Below are 14803 nucleotides of genomic sequence, written 5' to 3'. Positions count from 1 at the left end.
ATTGTTCCAAATAATGATTATTCTAAACATAACTATTCCAAAAACGTCATTATTCTAAAAAATTAATTGTTCCAAACATTAGTTGTTCTTAACAAGAGTTATTTTTAAATAACACCTATATTGAATGATAATTGTTTCAACTAAAGCCATGTTCTTAACATTGTTATTCTTAAACAACAATTATTCTGAACAACTTTCCTAAACAAAAATTGTTGCTTCGGAAAAGATATTAAGTGAAACAATGATGGTAATTATCTCGCGCTTGATAGTACAATTTCTTGAAATATAATATTATTTATTTCAAAGAACCGAAATAGAGTATCTCCCATCTTCATATTTGATTATACGTTATATTTAATATTTGCAAACATATTTAATTTAATGTTCAAGAATATGATTATTTAGTTTAAGTAATATAAACACAGAATTTCAAATTAAACATGAACAAACAAAAACATAATTTACGAGAAAGTACAGGTAGACGCACTAAACATGTGAAGGATCAAATACTACTCAAATAAGATGGGATTCCTCCCTTCATCAATTTCAATTACGAGGAGATGGTTTGGATCTGATCCATTTGGTCCTTCCGAGTACAGGGTTGGAAGGTAAGCTTTGTAAGCCGGCAAATAACGTGACACAAAATCTTCCACCTGTCAACATTCCCACACACTTCCTTTAAGATATAAATAAACAGTATATACACACACTATATTGCTCCACACTCTTATACTCCTTTCTGAAGTGTGTTCCACGTGTATCATGAAGATATGCTTTCCCATATACCATCAACAACACTTATGAAAATAAAATTGAACATATCCCTATTGTACACTCATCTTTTAGTTCGAGTAACATATGATAGATGCATTATTTGCTATGCCCTATATTACTCGGGATCAAGTATGAATTTTGAATAATGATATATTTTCTTGTATTTTAGGGACCCCCCAAATGTCAAATTATCATTTCGATCCTTAAGTTTTTAAAATTATTAGTTTAATGGTAAAAAATACACTCCCCCAGATTAAAAAAATTCAGTTTAGTCGTTTTAAAATCCTAAAATAACAAGCATATATACAAAGATAACATAGTCCTATGACCATTTTAAAATTTTAAAATTTTAAAATGTAATTTTGCCCCCCTCTCCCTCCACAGATGAAAATATTTTAATTTAATCCCTTTAAAATTCTAAAATAACAAACATATACAAAGATAAAATTATATTTTGATCCTTCTAAATTTTTATAATTTAATTTTGATCCCAAAGATAAACTTCGGGCTTCGTCCCTGATATATTTAAAAGTTATAAAAGATCCTTAGAGGATTATATTTCAATACCCATATCCCTCAAGCACGAATACTTCACCAAAAGTGAAAAGTCGAAAGAATGTAATATATCACATAACAAATATGTAAAGGCACCTCTTCATCAGACATTCCAGGTTTCCCAGCCTCCCTCATGGCAACCTCAGCCTGCCCAAAAGAGTTAACAGAAGAAAAAGAAAATAGTGAAAGTTATCTATTATTGACGTAAAGTAATAACTTTTAAAATAAGAGTCCAAACCTGCAGACGCCACCGGTAGACACAACTTGGGTCCTGAATTTTGATAACAATCCATGCCTTAATGAACTTGTCCCATGCATCATAATATGCTTCAAGATTTTTATTTACTGTTTCCAGCTGCAAAAGTAAACATCAGCATCATCTATAACATAAATATCTCGAACTCAAGTGTGAGCGTAGGATGTCCATATATATATTAAGTTATTTCATGTATTTGATGAGTCTTTCAAAGATTACATTCTCATATCCATATCCAAATATGCATATAATATAAGTGTCAAATAAAGGTGCTTTGTGAAAAATGAAGAGTCGGAGTAACAAAGAACATCTCCAAGGGGACCTTGAAGAGTTGGGAGTTTGGAGGTTTAACACTAGGTATGAGTATCAGATGGGTTAAAGTACATGGGAAGTCCCTGTATTATAGGGACTAAATCAAATTAGTCCCTCTATCATTAAATGAATCAAATTAATCCCTATAATATTAAAAGGAACCAAGCAAGTCCAAATTGGGAGGTCCAATGGTGGGACCTCTCAATACATTTACTACATCAGAAGTGAGTTTTTGTTCAACACGAGCATGTTCAATTTTTCTAAGTCTTTTAATGTATTTGGAAGGTCTTTGGAGAATCATATCCCCATATCTATGCCTGATTTTGTATCGGACATGGATATGTCAAGCCAAATGAAGAATTGAAGCAACATAGGTCTAACCTGTGGGTCAACAGCTTTAACAACTTCAGCAGGAAGCGACTTAAACCCAAGCATCCAGCCTTCATATAAAATAACCTGAACTCAAATCACGTAAGTTATAGGCTACTTTTTGAGCAAATATAATCCAAGCACAACAGTACTAATCATTCCCCAGCTCTAGCTGAAGATTCTCTTACCGTTAACGGCCCTTCAACTTCTGGCCATACTGAAGGATCAGCTCTGTCACCCTTACCTCTATATGCAGACTGTAAAAAACAATAGTACTATAATGAGCAGAGTTCAACTAAAAACTTAAGTATAAAACAAGTAAAATTGATAATATTGAGCTTACTTTATCATATCGGGGAAGCTTCATCCTCATGACTGTATACAACTCAAACATAATCAATCACAAGGCGATAGATAAACAGCAAATCATGCTAAGGAAAAATGAGTGAAGACAAAAAAAAAAGAATACCTTCTTTAGTCAACTTGGTTAGAGCTGTCAGTGTTTCAACAGAGAATGGAAGATCATGGCTCCCAGCATTTCCACGTAACTGCAATAAGACAATATTTCATTCTATGGAGACTACCAAAACAAATATCTATATTACTCAGATTTGAGTGTGTCAAAAGAAATATGTGTCCAATATAGGTATATTATATTCTATGTTTTTTATGTATATGAAGGGTTCTTGAAAGGTGATATTTCCTTACCCATATTCAAAAGTGTCGGATACCGATGTTAAACTCAAATAATTCAAAAAAAGAATGAAAAATCAAAGTACCATAGAAACAAATTATCCCACATTTAAGTAAAAGAAAAGTCAATAGGCACCTCCAAAAGAGCATTTCCTGGGTTCTCTTCCCTCAGTTTGGCCTATCAACATAAACTGTGTCAGAAACTGTAAGAAAGACGGAGAAAAGTTTAGCAAATGCCAAATACTCCACAATTGTTACCTGACCCTCTGCTGTCAAATAGAAATCATCAATGGATAATGTTGCAGACTTCCTGAGGTTAAGGTGGATTGTCAGTAGTTTCAATTGTTTCCACTTTCACAGTTTATATTATAACTATGAGAAAAAAGAGATATGAATCAATTTTATAAATTAAATTCTATTGCTCTTCTAGCTACCTGTTAGTGATCCTGAAAAGATAATCTAGAGCAAAGACAAGTGTCGTCTTTCCACAACCCTGTGGTGCACTGAAACCAATCTGCATCACAAAAAGTTGGTCAGTGCAACAGGATCCACCAAATAGTCAAGCTACATTACTCGGATTCGAATTTGATAGTCAGATATGGGTATGTATTAGATATGAGTATGACTAATTTTTCTAAGGTTTTCTTTCATGTATTTTGAGGATCCTTCGAGGATTACATCCAATGCCCAAGTCAAATATGCATCGGACATTGATATCTTCAGACATAAAAATAATGGACTCAGAGTTACGTAGCACAAGCCCTCAGCTATGAAAACCTTTTACAATATCCTAATCCTAATGGAATGGAACCCAAAATAGTTCTGAATTTTGCAAAGGAAAATCGAACACGAATGCACACAACAATCATTGCAAGACCTTATACATACCACTAAGGGAGGAATCTCTTCCCCATCTTTAAACTTGGACCTGTGTTCTGATATCTGGTCTTCGCACCATAAAAAGACTGGTATGTAATAGTGATAAAACCTTGCTTTCTCAGGAACAGTAAGGTAAAGTTCATTAAGCTGAAACAACCGACAAAGCTTTGATCCATAAAACAACCACTTGTCAATGGATTCAGCCACCTTTTCAGCAGTCAGTCCCACTTTGTCCATAAGAGGACCAGAACATATGAATTCATAAAGGTCTTGTACAGAGGAAACTTCTGCAGGTTTTGCAGGAAAAACCGAATATATTGGACCCTCCCTTAATCCACTGCCACTACTACTAGCATCAAGATTCATGGTGTTATCTTGCAACCATGAGCTGCTACTGCCTGCATATATAATTCAAAAAGAAGTGAAGATTTATTATGAACTAAACAGATAAGACATACAACAGCATTCAGTGTTGAGGGTATCAGGGGCCTCAGGATATTTGTATGTTCAATTGTTTAAAGTTTTTCTGTGTATTGTGAAGGTCCTTAGAAGATCATATTTCTGTACCTATATGGTGAGAAGCAAAATGAAGCACTGAACAACATCGAAGAAAACTCATTTCAGCATAAAAAAAGGAAAATTCCGAGAGCTCATAGGAATATTATACATCCAATGCGAATAATTAGAGTGTCTACTCAAAATTCCCAAAATTGATTAAGGAAAGAACAACCCCTTCCTTGATACCCCTTATTGGAAATTTCCAGTTCTAACCACCACGAAAATAACAAAGAAAACAATTAACAGTTCATGAAAAGTAAATCTAACAACTAAAATGGACTAAGCAAATTGAGTTCTTTAGTGGATAATCAGGGAAATTCTATAAACAGAATAAAAAATGTCTAGTTCACATTGTAATATAACATCAGTAGATTAGATTTTTGCTCCATTTTGTTTTCCTAATTCCTCATAAATCATTATTAAACAAACATTGAAAGACTAAATTCCTAACTGAAGCATCCCAAATTATTTTGAAAACATTAAGAAACAAAAGCAGGTTTCAAAAGTTCCGTTTTCTTAATCTTATCCTCACTTTTCCGGCCCATTTCAACGAGTACATAAAAACAGAACATAAACCATAAATAAACAACTATAATAAGAACAATTACACGTATAGAGAGATACCTGAAGTAGAGAAATGAGTAGCTGGGATAACTGATGTGGATTTTGCAGAAAGAGAAGAGAAAGCAAAACTAAGCAAAGAGGACTTCGCTTTATGAATGCTTTTAGTCTGATTAATATAAACATTTTGATTTTGGTTTTGCTTTTGATTATAATAATGGGAAATTCTAATATTAAAATGCGAGGTGGCTTGGCAAGGCGTTAATGTAGTCAAAGCCGCCATGTTTTTTAATGTTTCTCTCTCTGTGGAGGAGGAGGAGGAGGAGGAGAATGAACCGAAGGCAAAGCGATTGGGTTGGGCTATTGGCATGAATATTTTCCTTTGTATTTATTATTAAACATTTTATACCTTGTGATACTGGCAGGGCATGCTGTACACAAGCCAATAAAACATCATCCTATTCTTTACTTTTATTTGGTTTAGTATTATTATTGTGAATTAAAATCTTTTAAACATCAACATAAATATTTAATTTTTTAACGAAAAATATTTAGTTTTTCTATATTATTATTTATTTTTTATAAAAATAAGTAGTTTACAACTCAAGTTTTTGAGCAAAGTTTAAAATATGCATTAACTTGGTCGAATATAAATTAAAAATTAAAAACTTATTTGAAAGGGAATTAAATATTCATTTTTCATTTTTCATTTTTCATTTTTTATGTAATAAAAATTTATAAACTTATCTAGATGAAGCAATAAATTCATTTTTATTTTTTATTAAAGTGGGAAAAAAAGGTTTAGGTTGTATTTCTTTCACGAAATTAGATTGATTTTTTGGAAGAATTAATATTTTTGTGTCAGGATGACGTACAATATTTTTTATTGTTTGACCAATTTTCTTAAAATCATTTTTGAAACTTGTTTTTAATGAAAAAAAATATAAATTATATTTTCTTATAAAATGGTATTTAGAAATTTTCTTTTGACAAACGATTTTTATTTTATAATAAGATAATATTTTATAATAAATAATATCTTATATAATTTAATAATAATCAATATCTAATTAAAACTTAGGGCCCATTTGTTTGCATGTAAAATGGTTTCCGTAAAATTATTTCTGGAAAATGAGTTATTTTTTTGTAAAAGCTAATATTTTCTGATGTTTAAATAATTCTATATAAAATATTTTCCGTTGTTTTGTAGATTTCATGAAAATTTTTCATAAACAATATTTTAAAATTAAACAAACATACATTTGTGAATTTCTTGTCTTTTTATTATTTAATTGAGTTTTATTTTATATATATTAAATTTATATTTTACATTGTTTTTGCATGTATTACAATGATTTATTTATAAATAAATACAAATGTATAATAGTACACAATTATTAAGCTAGAATATTAATAGTCATAAATTGAAAAGAATTAAAATGAATAAATGACTCCTGATTGTGTTATAAAAAAAACAAAGATTGAATAATAATAAATTAGCTTCCAAACCACAATTAGTACTACAAATTAATAATATTATTCAAGTGCATATTTAGTACTACACCACATTAACATATTGATATTTTTAACCTTGGGAAAATTTTTGAAGCCAAATTTTTCTATGCTTCGTACTTTTAGCCAAGAAAGCTTTAGCCTCGAATTCATGACCCATAAGATAATCAAACATACTATAAAGGAAGTCGTCATCAAATCCTTCTACCTCTATCAACATCACTTCTCCTTAAAGATACGGTGTCTTGTCCTTGGTAAATTGTTCCAATGCATTAGCAATCTTACCAAGATGTTCACCCACAAAATTAATTTGTTCATCAACGACACTTTCTTGAGTACTTTTCCTTTTACGTTTAGATGTGCCAGATGAAGATATTTTGGTTCATACTTCTTGTGTGCTTGTTGGATATTATACACAATTAAAATAACAAGTAAAAAGCAACTAAAATATATTTAACATATATATTACCATCACTGCTACATCATATGTCACTCTATCACATGTAATCATTTTCATGTTATCATCCCATCCAAAACCACTTTAAGCTTGAACTGTGCATATAACTTGCCATGTGTGTTTTACAGTCCTCAGATGATTTTCCACATGCTTAACGTCACATTGAACTTGAAATCTTTCAAAAATAGCTGCAGCAACTCGATTGTTGTATTTCCTTTCTGGGCCTCCTCTATTAGAATTTTGAGAAAATATGTTCCATTGGTTTTGTCCACCTGGATTGTTTTATTGTCCCTTATTTGTTGCATTTACCCATTTTACATTAACAATTTACATTGTTAATAATTTCAATATCCAACATGCTTAAAACATAATAACTTCAATATCCAACATGTTAAGTTCAATATCAATATCCAACAAACATTAATATAAATCACCTCATCATATTTGTAATAACTAAACCCAATAATTCTTCACCTCATCATCTTTGTTTTCCATTATTAATATAAATCACTTCAACTCAAACAAACTACCAAAAACTATAACACCCCAATTCTGATGGATCTAAAGTTTTGGGCGTATAGAAGTAGACAGTCTGATTGGCGTGGTGTTATTCGCCCAAATGATCATTTTGGCGTATACGTGTAGGCGTATAGTAACTTTCACTTGAGTTGGTAAGAATTTGATTTCATGATATTCTGTTATATGAAAGAGATGTTCATGTTAAGGGATAAAAGTGAATAATGGGACGAGTATTCACCAAAGGTATAGTACATCTGATTTATATGGAATATTGTGCTAGTTGAACTTTAAGTAATCTAGTTGGAAACCAATTGTATAGTTCAGCTTGATAAGTTTGATGAAAGGAACCTATTTATACTTTTATCAAAAATTGTAGGCCAATAAGAAGGTAAGTTCTGATACGTATGACACTTGTTAAATTCCACTAAGCAATAAGTCATATTTATATGTGAGAATGTGTTCTGAAAGGGGTTCTTCTTTCTTCTTCTTTCTCTTCCTTAAGTTCTATCTACTGAAACCTTCCTTAAATCTAAATGTATCCTACCTCAATGATCTAGAGGTTAGGGTTCTTTTAAGATCAGTAGTTACTTTGCATCAAGGTAATTATTTCAACTCTGCATGTTAAGTTTTAAATGAGTAAATCTGTAATTGGTAACTGAACAGTGAAACTGTAAGTATAAAGTTTCTATACGGAACTGACAGTGATTGAATTGATAAGCAAATTGAATGTGTAAGAGTAGTAATGATGTTACTATATATGTTTTGTAAGTAGTGGTTGCTACAGTTTCATGGTGAAAGTTTGAATCTGGAGTTCAGGCTGTTGTTCGTAGGTGTCAGGTGAGTTTTACACTGATTCTTGCATGTATATTGTTCATATTGTGAGGCATTTATCGAAAATTGATTGAATTATGGATCTGAAGTAATGAAGAGTATAGTATGTGATGAATGGTATATGTGTAACAGCCCGATTCCGGGCCTAGTCGGAACAGTGGTTTCGGGACCACAAATCCGACAAGGGAAAATATAATTATTATTATATTTTTATGGTCTAATTTTACAGAAAAATTTCGTAAAAATTTTGTTCAAAAATTTCGACGTTTGGGCACTCAATTTAGTCAAAAGGACTAAATTGTAAAAAGTGCAAAAGTTGAGTTCTACATGTTAAAAGTGTCAAATTGTTATGAAATTCTAAATTGGGGGTCCTTATGTGGTAATTAGACCATTAGTTAATTGATGGACAAAAATAGACATAAGAAATGGGTGAAATAGATTTTTTTTAAATGGGGGGCATTTTGGTCATTAGAAAATAAATAGAATTAAGATGGGAAAAAGATGGAAAAATGGTGTCCATCTTCATTAAGTTGCTGCCAAAATTTGGAAGACGCCATAGCTAGGGTTTCTTTGCTTTCTCAAGCTCATAGTAAGTGCATCCTAGCCCCGTTTTTAATGTTCTTTGCATTTTTGAAATCCTCGTAGCTCGGTTTAGCTTATTTTACTGTTAATTCATGTTAGGGTTTATATTTGGAAAAATACCCATAGTTGAAAAGTGTTTATTTTGCTGTTTTATGGTGGAATATAAAGCTAGAAATTATGTTAAACAACTTTTGCTAAGCGATTTTAAATGAAAACGGGTAAATTGACATAATCGGTAAAAATAGTTAATGTTCAAAACTATGTGTTAGAGTGAGAATTTGATGTTGCCATAGAAGGGGAAAATGTTCAGCATGTCATAAAACATAAGAATAAGTGATGAAGTTTAATTTCCGAGCTTGGGGCAAAAGTGTAATTATGCAAAAATTTGGGGGCAATATTGTAATTTTCAAAAAGTTGGGTGGTGGATTATTTTAATAAATGTGGACATTAAATGAGTTAAATTTGCCATTATAGATCAAGAAATACGAGAAGACTACCTCAAACGGGGAAAAAAAAGGTAGTGGAGTAAATTGCAAAATTTCGATATTTTGCACCGAGGTAAGTAAACATGTGATTTAATGCATTATTTTGATATTATTCAATATATGTTAGTATTTAATAGAACATAGAATAAATATTTGGCAAGATCCTAAAAATGTGGTTAAGTTGGGAAAGGTGGTAAGTGTTGAAAATATGGGTTTCGGTTGAACACTCGGAATAAGCCGGAGTACATTGAATATGAAGGGGTTGCTAAGTGCTGATTCCCCGATTCATTGGTGGTTGCTAAATGTTGATTCCACCGCATCTTTAAATATAAAGGGGGTTGCTAAGTGCTGATTCCCCTATCCATTGGTGGTTGCTAAGTGCTGATTCCACCGTATCTTTAAATGTGAAGGGGGTTGCTAAGTGCTGATTCCCCCAAGGGGTTGCTAAGTGTTGATTCCCCGAATCATTGGTGGTTGCTAAGTGCTGATTCCACCATATCTTTGAATGTGAAAGGGGTTGCTAAGTGCTGATTCCCCGAATCACTGGTGGTTGCTAAGTGCTGAATCCACCGATAACGGTTAACATTCCGAGTGTTCAACGAGGAAATTGGGAAGGTGAATATTTATGTATGGTGGACAAATTTATGGGAGGAATATTGGGTTTGGTACATAGTCAACCAATGCATAAGGTAAGAGGAAGTATCAAAAACTACAAAAAAGCAAATTAAATATAAAACTGTTTTGAACAACGGGAGTTGGGCAACTTTGAAAAATCACCATAAATGGTGGAAAATGAATTGGAGGTTTAATAATATATGAAATTAAAGCTGAGTGAGTCTATTTTCATATGAAAGAAACAGAGCAAGGAAAAGAGTTGTATATTTGGGGATATTTGAATTTATTTGAGACAGAGATGGATTGATTTCGAAATCCCCTGTTCCAACTTTGGAAAATCAGCAAACATTTTACAAAAATAATTATGGCCTGAAATTTATATGCCTGGATTCCTTATTGAGTATATTTTTAATAGAAACAAACGAGACCATTGTTTGAATTTTGTACAGAGAGTTAAGTAAATTTTAGTAAAGGGAGGTCAGAACCGTCGGGCAGTGAAATAGGGGAATCTTTAAAGAATAAACTGTACTAATTGGCTAAATCAAAAATTCTGAAAATTTTATGGTGGAAAGGTATATGAGTATAGTTTCGGGGAAAATTTACAAAACTTAATTTGCAGTCCTGTAGCTCCAGATAAAAATAAATTAGCGTGACACAGAAAAATAGTTTGCTGGAAATTAAACGAACCTTGAAATTTATGTGTGACTAAAATTATGTTGCTATGAAATCATGTGGGAAATTTATTTATTTGTCATATGTTTACTTACTAAGCTATATGCTTACTCGTTTTTATTTTCCCTTGATTATAGTGACATCAGCCAGCTCGAAATTTGTACGAAGTCAGGAAATCATCCACACTATCATCAAATTTTTGGGTATTTTGTAATTAATATTTTGAAATATGGCATGTATAGATGACTTTATGTGATGTGGTATAAATATATATATAGTGTTGTTTGGTTTAATATGTTGGTGATTATTAATGGAAAAATTATGTCTGAACATATATCTGTAATTGGTTGGAAATATTGAAGTTGTTTGAAATTGTTTTTGGAAAGTTGCAGGGGGTTTTATGTAAAAACAAGCCGAAATGCTGCCGAAATTTTTATAAAAAAAATTATAAGTGTTTGAGTTCTAGTAATACCTTATACTCTGTTTCGGCAAGGAACACGGGTAAGGGGTGTTACAATATGAGTATTGAACCATTGAATTATGGAGAAGTATGTATGTGTTTAAAATGTATGTTATGCGATGTGTGTTCTAATTGGGGTGTATGTTAGTGAAGTAAAAGGTTGAGTTTAGATTGTGTCAATGTATATAGAGTTTGTCAAGAGAGTCTATGTCTATTCATAGCAGTGGTGTCTAATAGAGTCCATTGGGACTAAAAACACGAACTCTGAAGGAAAGCCCTTGGTCATGGCACCCTCTGAAAAGAACTAAGGAATGGTGATTACCCAATGAGGTTCTCTACGTGTCCTAGGATGATGATGGGCAAACCTCACGTAATGTGAGTTTAGGTAAATCCATATCATAAACATGACAATTAAGAATAGTCTTTGTGGCAAACTCTGAAAAGAGATGCCTTGGTGGCAAATTCTGAATGGATCACTTTAATGGCATGTTCTATCTAATTTTCTGTATGGTATATTCTGCTAAGTCTATGTGGCGTGAACTGTCAAGAATATCTTGTAAGTTATGAATCTGGTGTCTGCCTCTGTGGTAAGATATGAGTAAGTTCTTGTAGTTTTGTAATAAATGTAACCAAGATAAGGTATTGATATGCTCTGGAATAAGAGTTGAATGAAGTCTTAAGGATTTTCCATGAAAAAAAGATGCGTATATGTATGTCAGGAAAGGTATTTGTTATGATGATTTGTAAATACAAAAAGTAAGGAGTATCACACTTTCTTCGAAGTTCATTCTGAATCTGAGTCACTGCTATTTGAATTATGAGATTCTGTAATAGCATGATATAAAGCTCATCTGGATGTTATAAGCTGTGAATTATCAATATGGATATGTGTACAGAACTAGATAGGGGTATATTTGAGTGGGAGCCAATAGTAGAAAAATTTGTGTATGTATCCGTCCAAAGACAATATCAGTAAGCAATTGGTTGAGGGAAGAACATGAGTTAAGTTATGGATTATAGGAAGTGGTTTCTAAGAGTATATTTTGATAAGAAATTATTGTGGGACAAGAGATTTATGGAATGATTGGAAGGATTCCTTAGTTAACAAGATATGAAAGATTAGGTATATAAGGGTATGAAAACTTGTGTATAAAGAAATGATAAGACTGTATGGTATCCGTCGAAGTAAATGAGACAGAGTAATAGTTCACTCATAGTAATTTCTACGAGACTGCAAAGCCTCCATTAAGGTATAGTTAATGAGCTCACTAAGTACTCTTGTACTTACAAGATTGTTATCTCTTTTCAGGTTTGTTGAGAACAGGCTTTACCTAGAGGGACAACGATAGGAATATCCAAGTTGGTGGCGAGTAGGTTGTTATGCATATAGTGGATTTGTGGTGTAATCTTGGATATGCCTATGAGTCTGTCCTGAATTAGTTTCCCACTTGTAAAGTTTTGTATCCATATTGGTGTAATAAGTTATTCATTGCATATTTTGTTCGAATTTTTCAAATTTTAAGCTTTCTTTTAGAATTTCTAATAACAAGTTTAAAAATTAAACGACAAAAATGTAAATTGTTTTTGTTAAACGTTTTGAATTGTTTAGTAACACCCGAGATCCGAACTTAGTGAATCGAGTAGGGTTGAGGGCATTACAAAAACACCCCACAAGAAAAAAATCATTAAAAATATCAAAATTTAGAAGGCCTATTTATTTTCATCAATGAAGTATTTTATCAAACACTTTCTAAGTTGAACTCAACCCTTACAAAACACAAAAGAATCCCAAATAATAATAAGACCTTCAAAATTTCCATTTGAAGATTGGCTAATCAATTCTCAATTACTAGAGGGCCATAAATAATCAATTTAAAATTTTGATGATTTCTAGAGGGCCACAAACAATCAATTACTAGAGGGCCATAAACACTTTCTAAGTTGATGATTTCTGACAATTTAAAATTTTGTTTTATATAGTAAATGGATCCTGACCGAAGTGTGACAGATGATGTTGAAAGTAACGCGCCGGCTCCCACACAAGGGACCGCGCATGGAGAAAGTAGACATGTGACGCATAGTCAGGATGAGGCTCGGGAAGCCTTCCTTCGAATGATGAGTAATTGGTACACAGAATTTGTTCGTGCAAATCTGAATGTTCAACCTCCTCCACCCCTCCTATTCCTCAACCGGTCCCCGTAGCTCCACAAAGTGTTGATTTGGTGAGATCAAGTAAACCTCCCGTTGGCAAAATCCGAAAGCATGGGGCTGAAGATTTTAGGGCTAATGTTGATGATGATCCAGAAAAAGCAGAGTTTTGGCTTGAAAACACTATTCGGGTATTAGATGAACTATCTTGTGCTCCTGATGAATGTTTGAAATGTGTTGTGTCTTTACTGAAGGATTCAGCATACCGTTGGTGGAAAACATTAATATCGGTGGTTCCGAAAGAAAGAGTTACTTGGGACTTCTTTCAGGAGGAATTCAGAAAAAAATATATAAGCCAACGGTTTATTGATCAAAAATGCAAGGAGTTTCTTGAGTTGAAGTAGGGCCGGATGTCTGTGGCAGAATATGAAAGAGAGTTTGTCAGGCTCAGCAAATATGCCCAGGAATGTGTGCCCACGGAGGCCATTATGTGTAAAAGATTCGAAGAGGGGTTAAATGAAGATATCAGACTGTATATTGGGGTTTTAGAGTTGAAAGAATTTGTAGTGCTGGTTGACCGAGCCTGTAAGGCTGAAGAACTGAGTAAAGAAAAGAGAAGAGCAGAGATGGAAGCTCGAGATGTAAGAAAAAGGTCAATGAGCAGAACATTTCAATCCCAACCAAAGAAGCTTAAAGGCATGGATCCACGACCAACTGGCTCAGTTGGGTATTCACGTAGAGACCGAGGGAGGTCATATTCTGGAGCTAAAACTCAAGCTACCTCAGTGGCAAGTGTGGGTAATGTGGGGAATACTAGACCCGAGTGTCAACAGTGTGGCAGGCGACATGCTGGTGAGTGTTGGGGATTTAAATGAGCCTGCTTCAGATGTGGTTCTCAAGAACACTATATAAAAGATTGCAGAGAGCTAGAACAGGTGATATTGTCAGTAGAAGTAGACCACCGAGGAATACTGGGAGCAAAGCCAGTAGTAAAAGCGTGGCGAAAGATACAGCTGGGAGATCAGAAACTAGAGTGCCTGCCAGAACTTATGCCATACGTGCTCGTGAGGATGCATCATCTCCTGACGTAATTACTGGTACATTTTCTCTTCATGATATTGATGTTGTTGCTTTGATTGACCCTGGGTCTACTCATTCATATGTATGTGTGAATTTAGTATCTAGTAAGAATTTGCCTGTTGAAAATACTGAATATGTGGTTAAAGTATCAAATCCTTTAGGCAAATATGTCTTAGCCAATAAGGTTTGCAAGAATTGTCCTTTGATGATTCAAGGTCACTGTTTCCTGGCTAATTTGATGTTGTTACCATTTGATGAGTTTGATGTTATTTTGGGGATGGATTGGTTGATATTGCATGATGCCAAGGTAAATTGTAGATAGAAAATCCTTGAATTGAAGTGTGAAAATGGTGAAATTCTTCGGGTTGAGGCAGAGAAGCCGAATAAACTGCCTACTGTGATTTTGCACATATCTGCTCAGAAATACATGAGAAAAGGATGTGAGACTTATCTTGCTTATGTGTTGAATACTGGTATAACTGGGT

The 14803-nt window shown here is 33.1% G+C and overlaps 1 protein-coding gene across 1 annotated transcript; it reads right to left on the bottom strand.

Annotated features, from left to right (window-relative positions):
- Positions 1-372: 372 nt before the first annotated feature.
- LOC107949570 (D-glycerate 3-kinase, chloroplastic) lies at positions 373-5366 on the bottom strand. Its single transcript, XM_016884268.2, has 12 exons — positions 5021-5366; positions 3848-4236; positions 3394-3473; positions 3218-3269; positions 3096-3137; positions 2736-2814; positions 2610-2641; positions 2455-2523; positions 2279-2353; positions 1568-1684; positions 1426-1476; positions 373-653 (listed from the first exon to the last, which is right to left on the bottom strand). Exons 1-12 carry the CDS (start codon positions 5325-5327, stop codon positions 510-512), a joined length of 1437 nt encoding a protein of 478 aa, XP_016739757.2. The 5' UTR covers positions 5328-5366; the 3' UTR covers positions 373-509.
- Between the last annotated feature and the right edge of the window lie 9437 nt (positions 5367-14803).

Source organism: Gossypium hirsutum, chromosome D03 (genome assembly GCF_007990345.1).
Source record: "Gossypium hirsutum isolate 1008001.06 chromosome D03, Gossypium_hirsutum_v2.1, whole genome shotgun sequence".
Taxonomy (NCBI): Eukaryota; Viridiplantae; Streptophyta; class Magnoliopsida; order Malvales; family Malvaceae; genus Gossypium; species Gossypium hirsutum.
Note: the sequence above shows the minus strand (reverse complement) of the source record. Positions and strands in the feature narration are given on the sequence as shown.

Bases quoted from the DNA above. Each gene is read 5' to 3' on its own strand.
- LOC107949570 (XM_016884268.2), bottom strand. From the start codon at position 5,327: ATGCCAATAGCCCAACCCAATCGCTTTGCCTTCGGTTCATTCTCCTCC. The intron at 2,815-3,095 runs GTGCCTATTGAC...GTCTTATTGCAG, and splicing joins CAGGAAATGCTCTTTTGGAG to TTACGTGGAAATGCTGGGAG. The intron at 2,642-2,735 runs GTATTCTTTTTT...AGTTGTATACAG, and splicing joins AACCAAGTTGACTAAAGAAG to TCATGAGGATGAAGCTTCCC.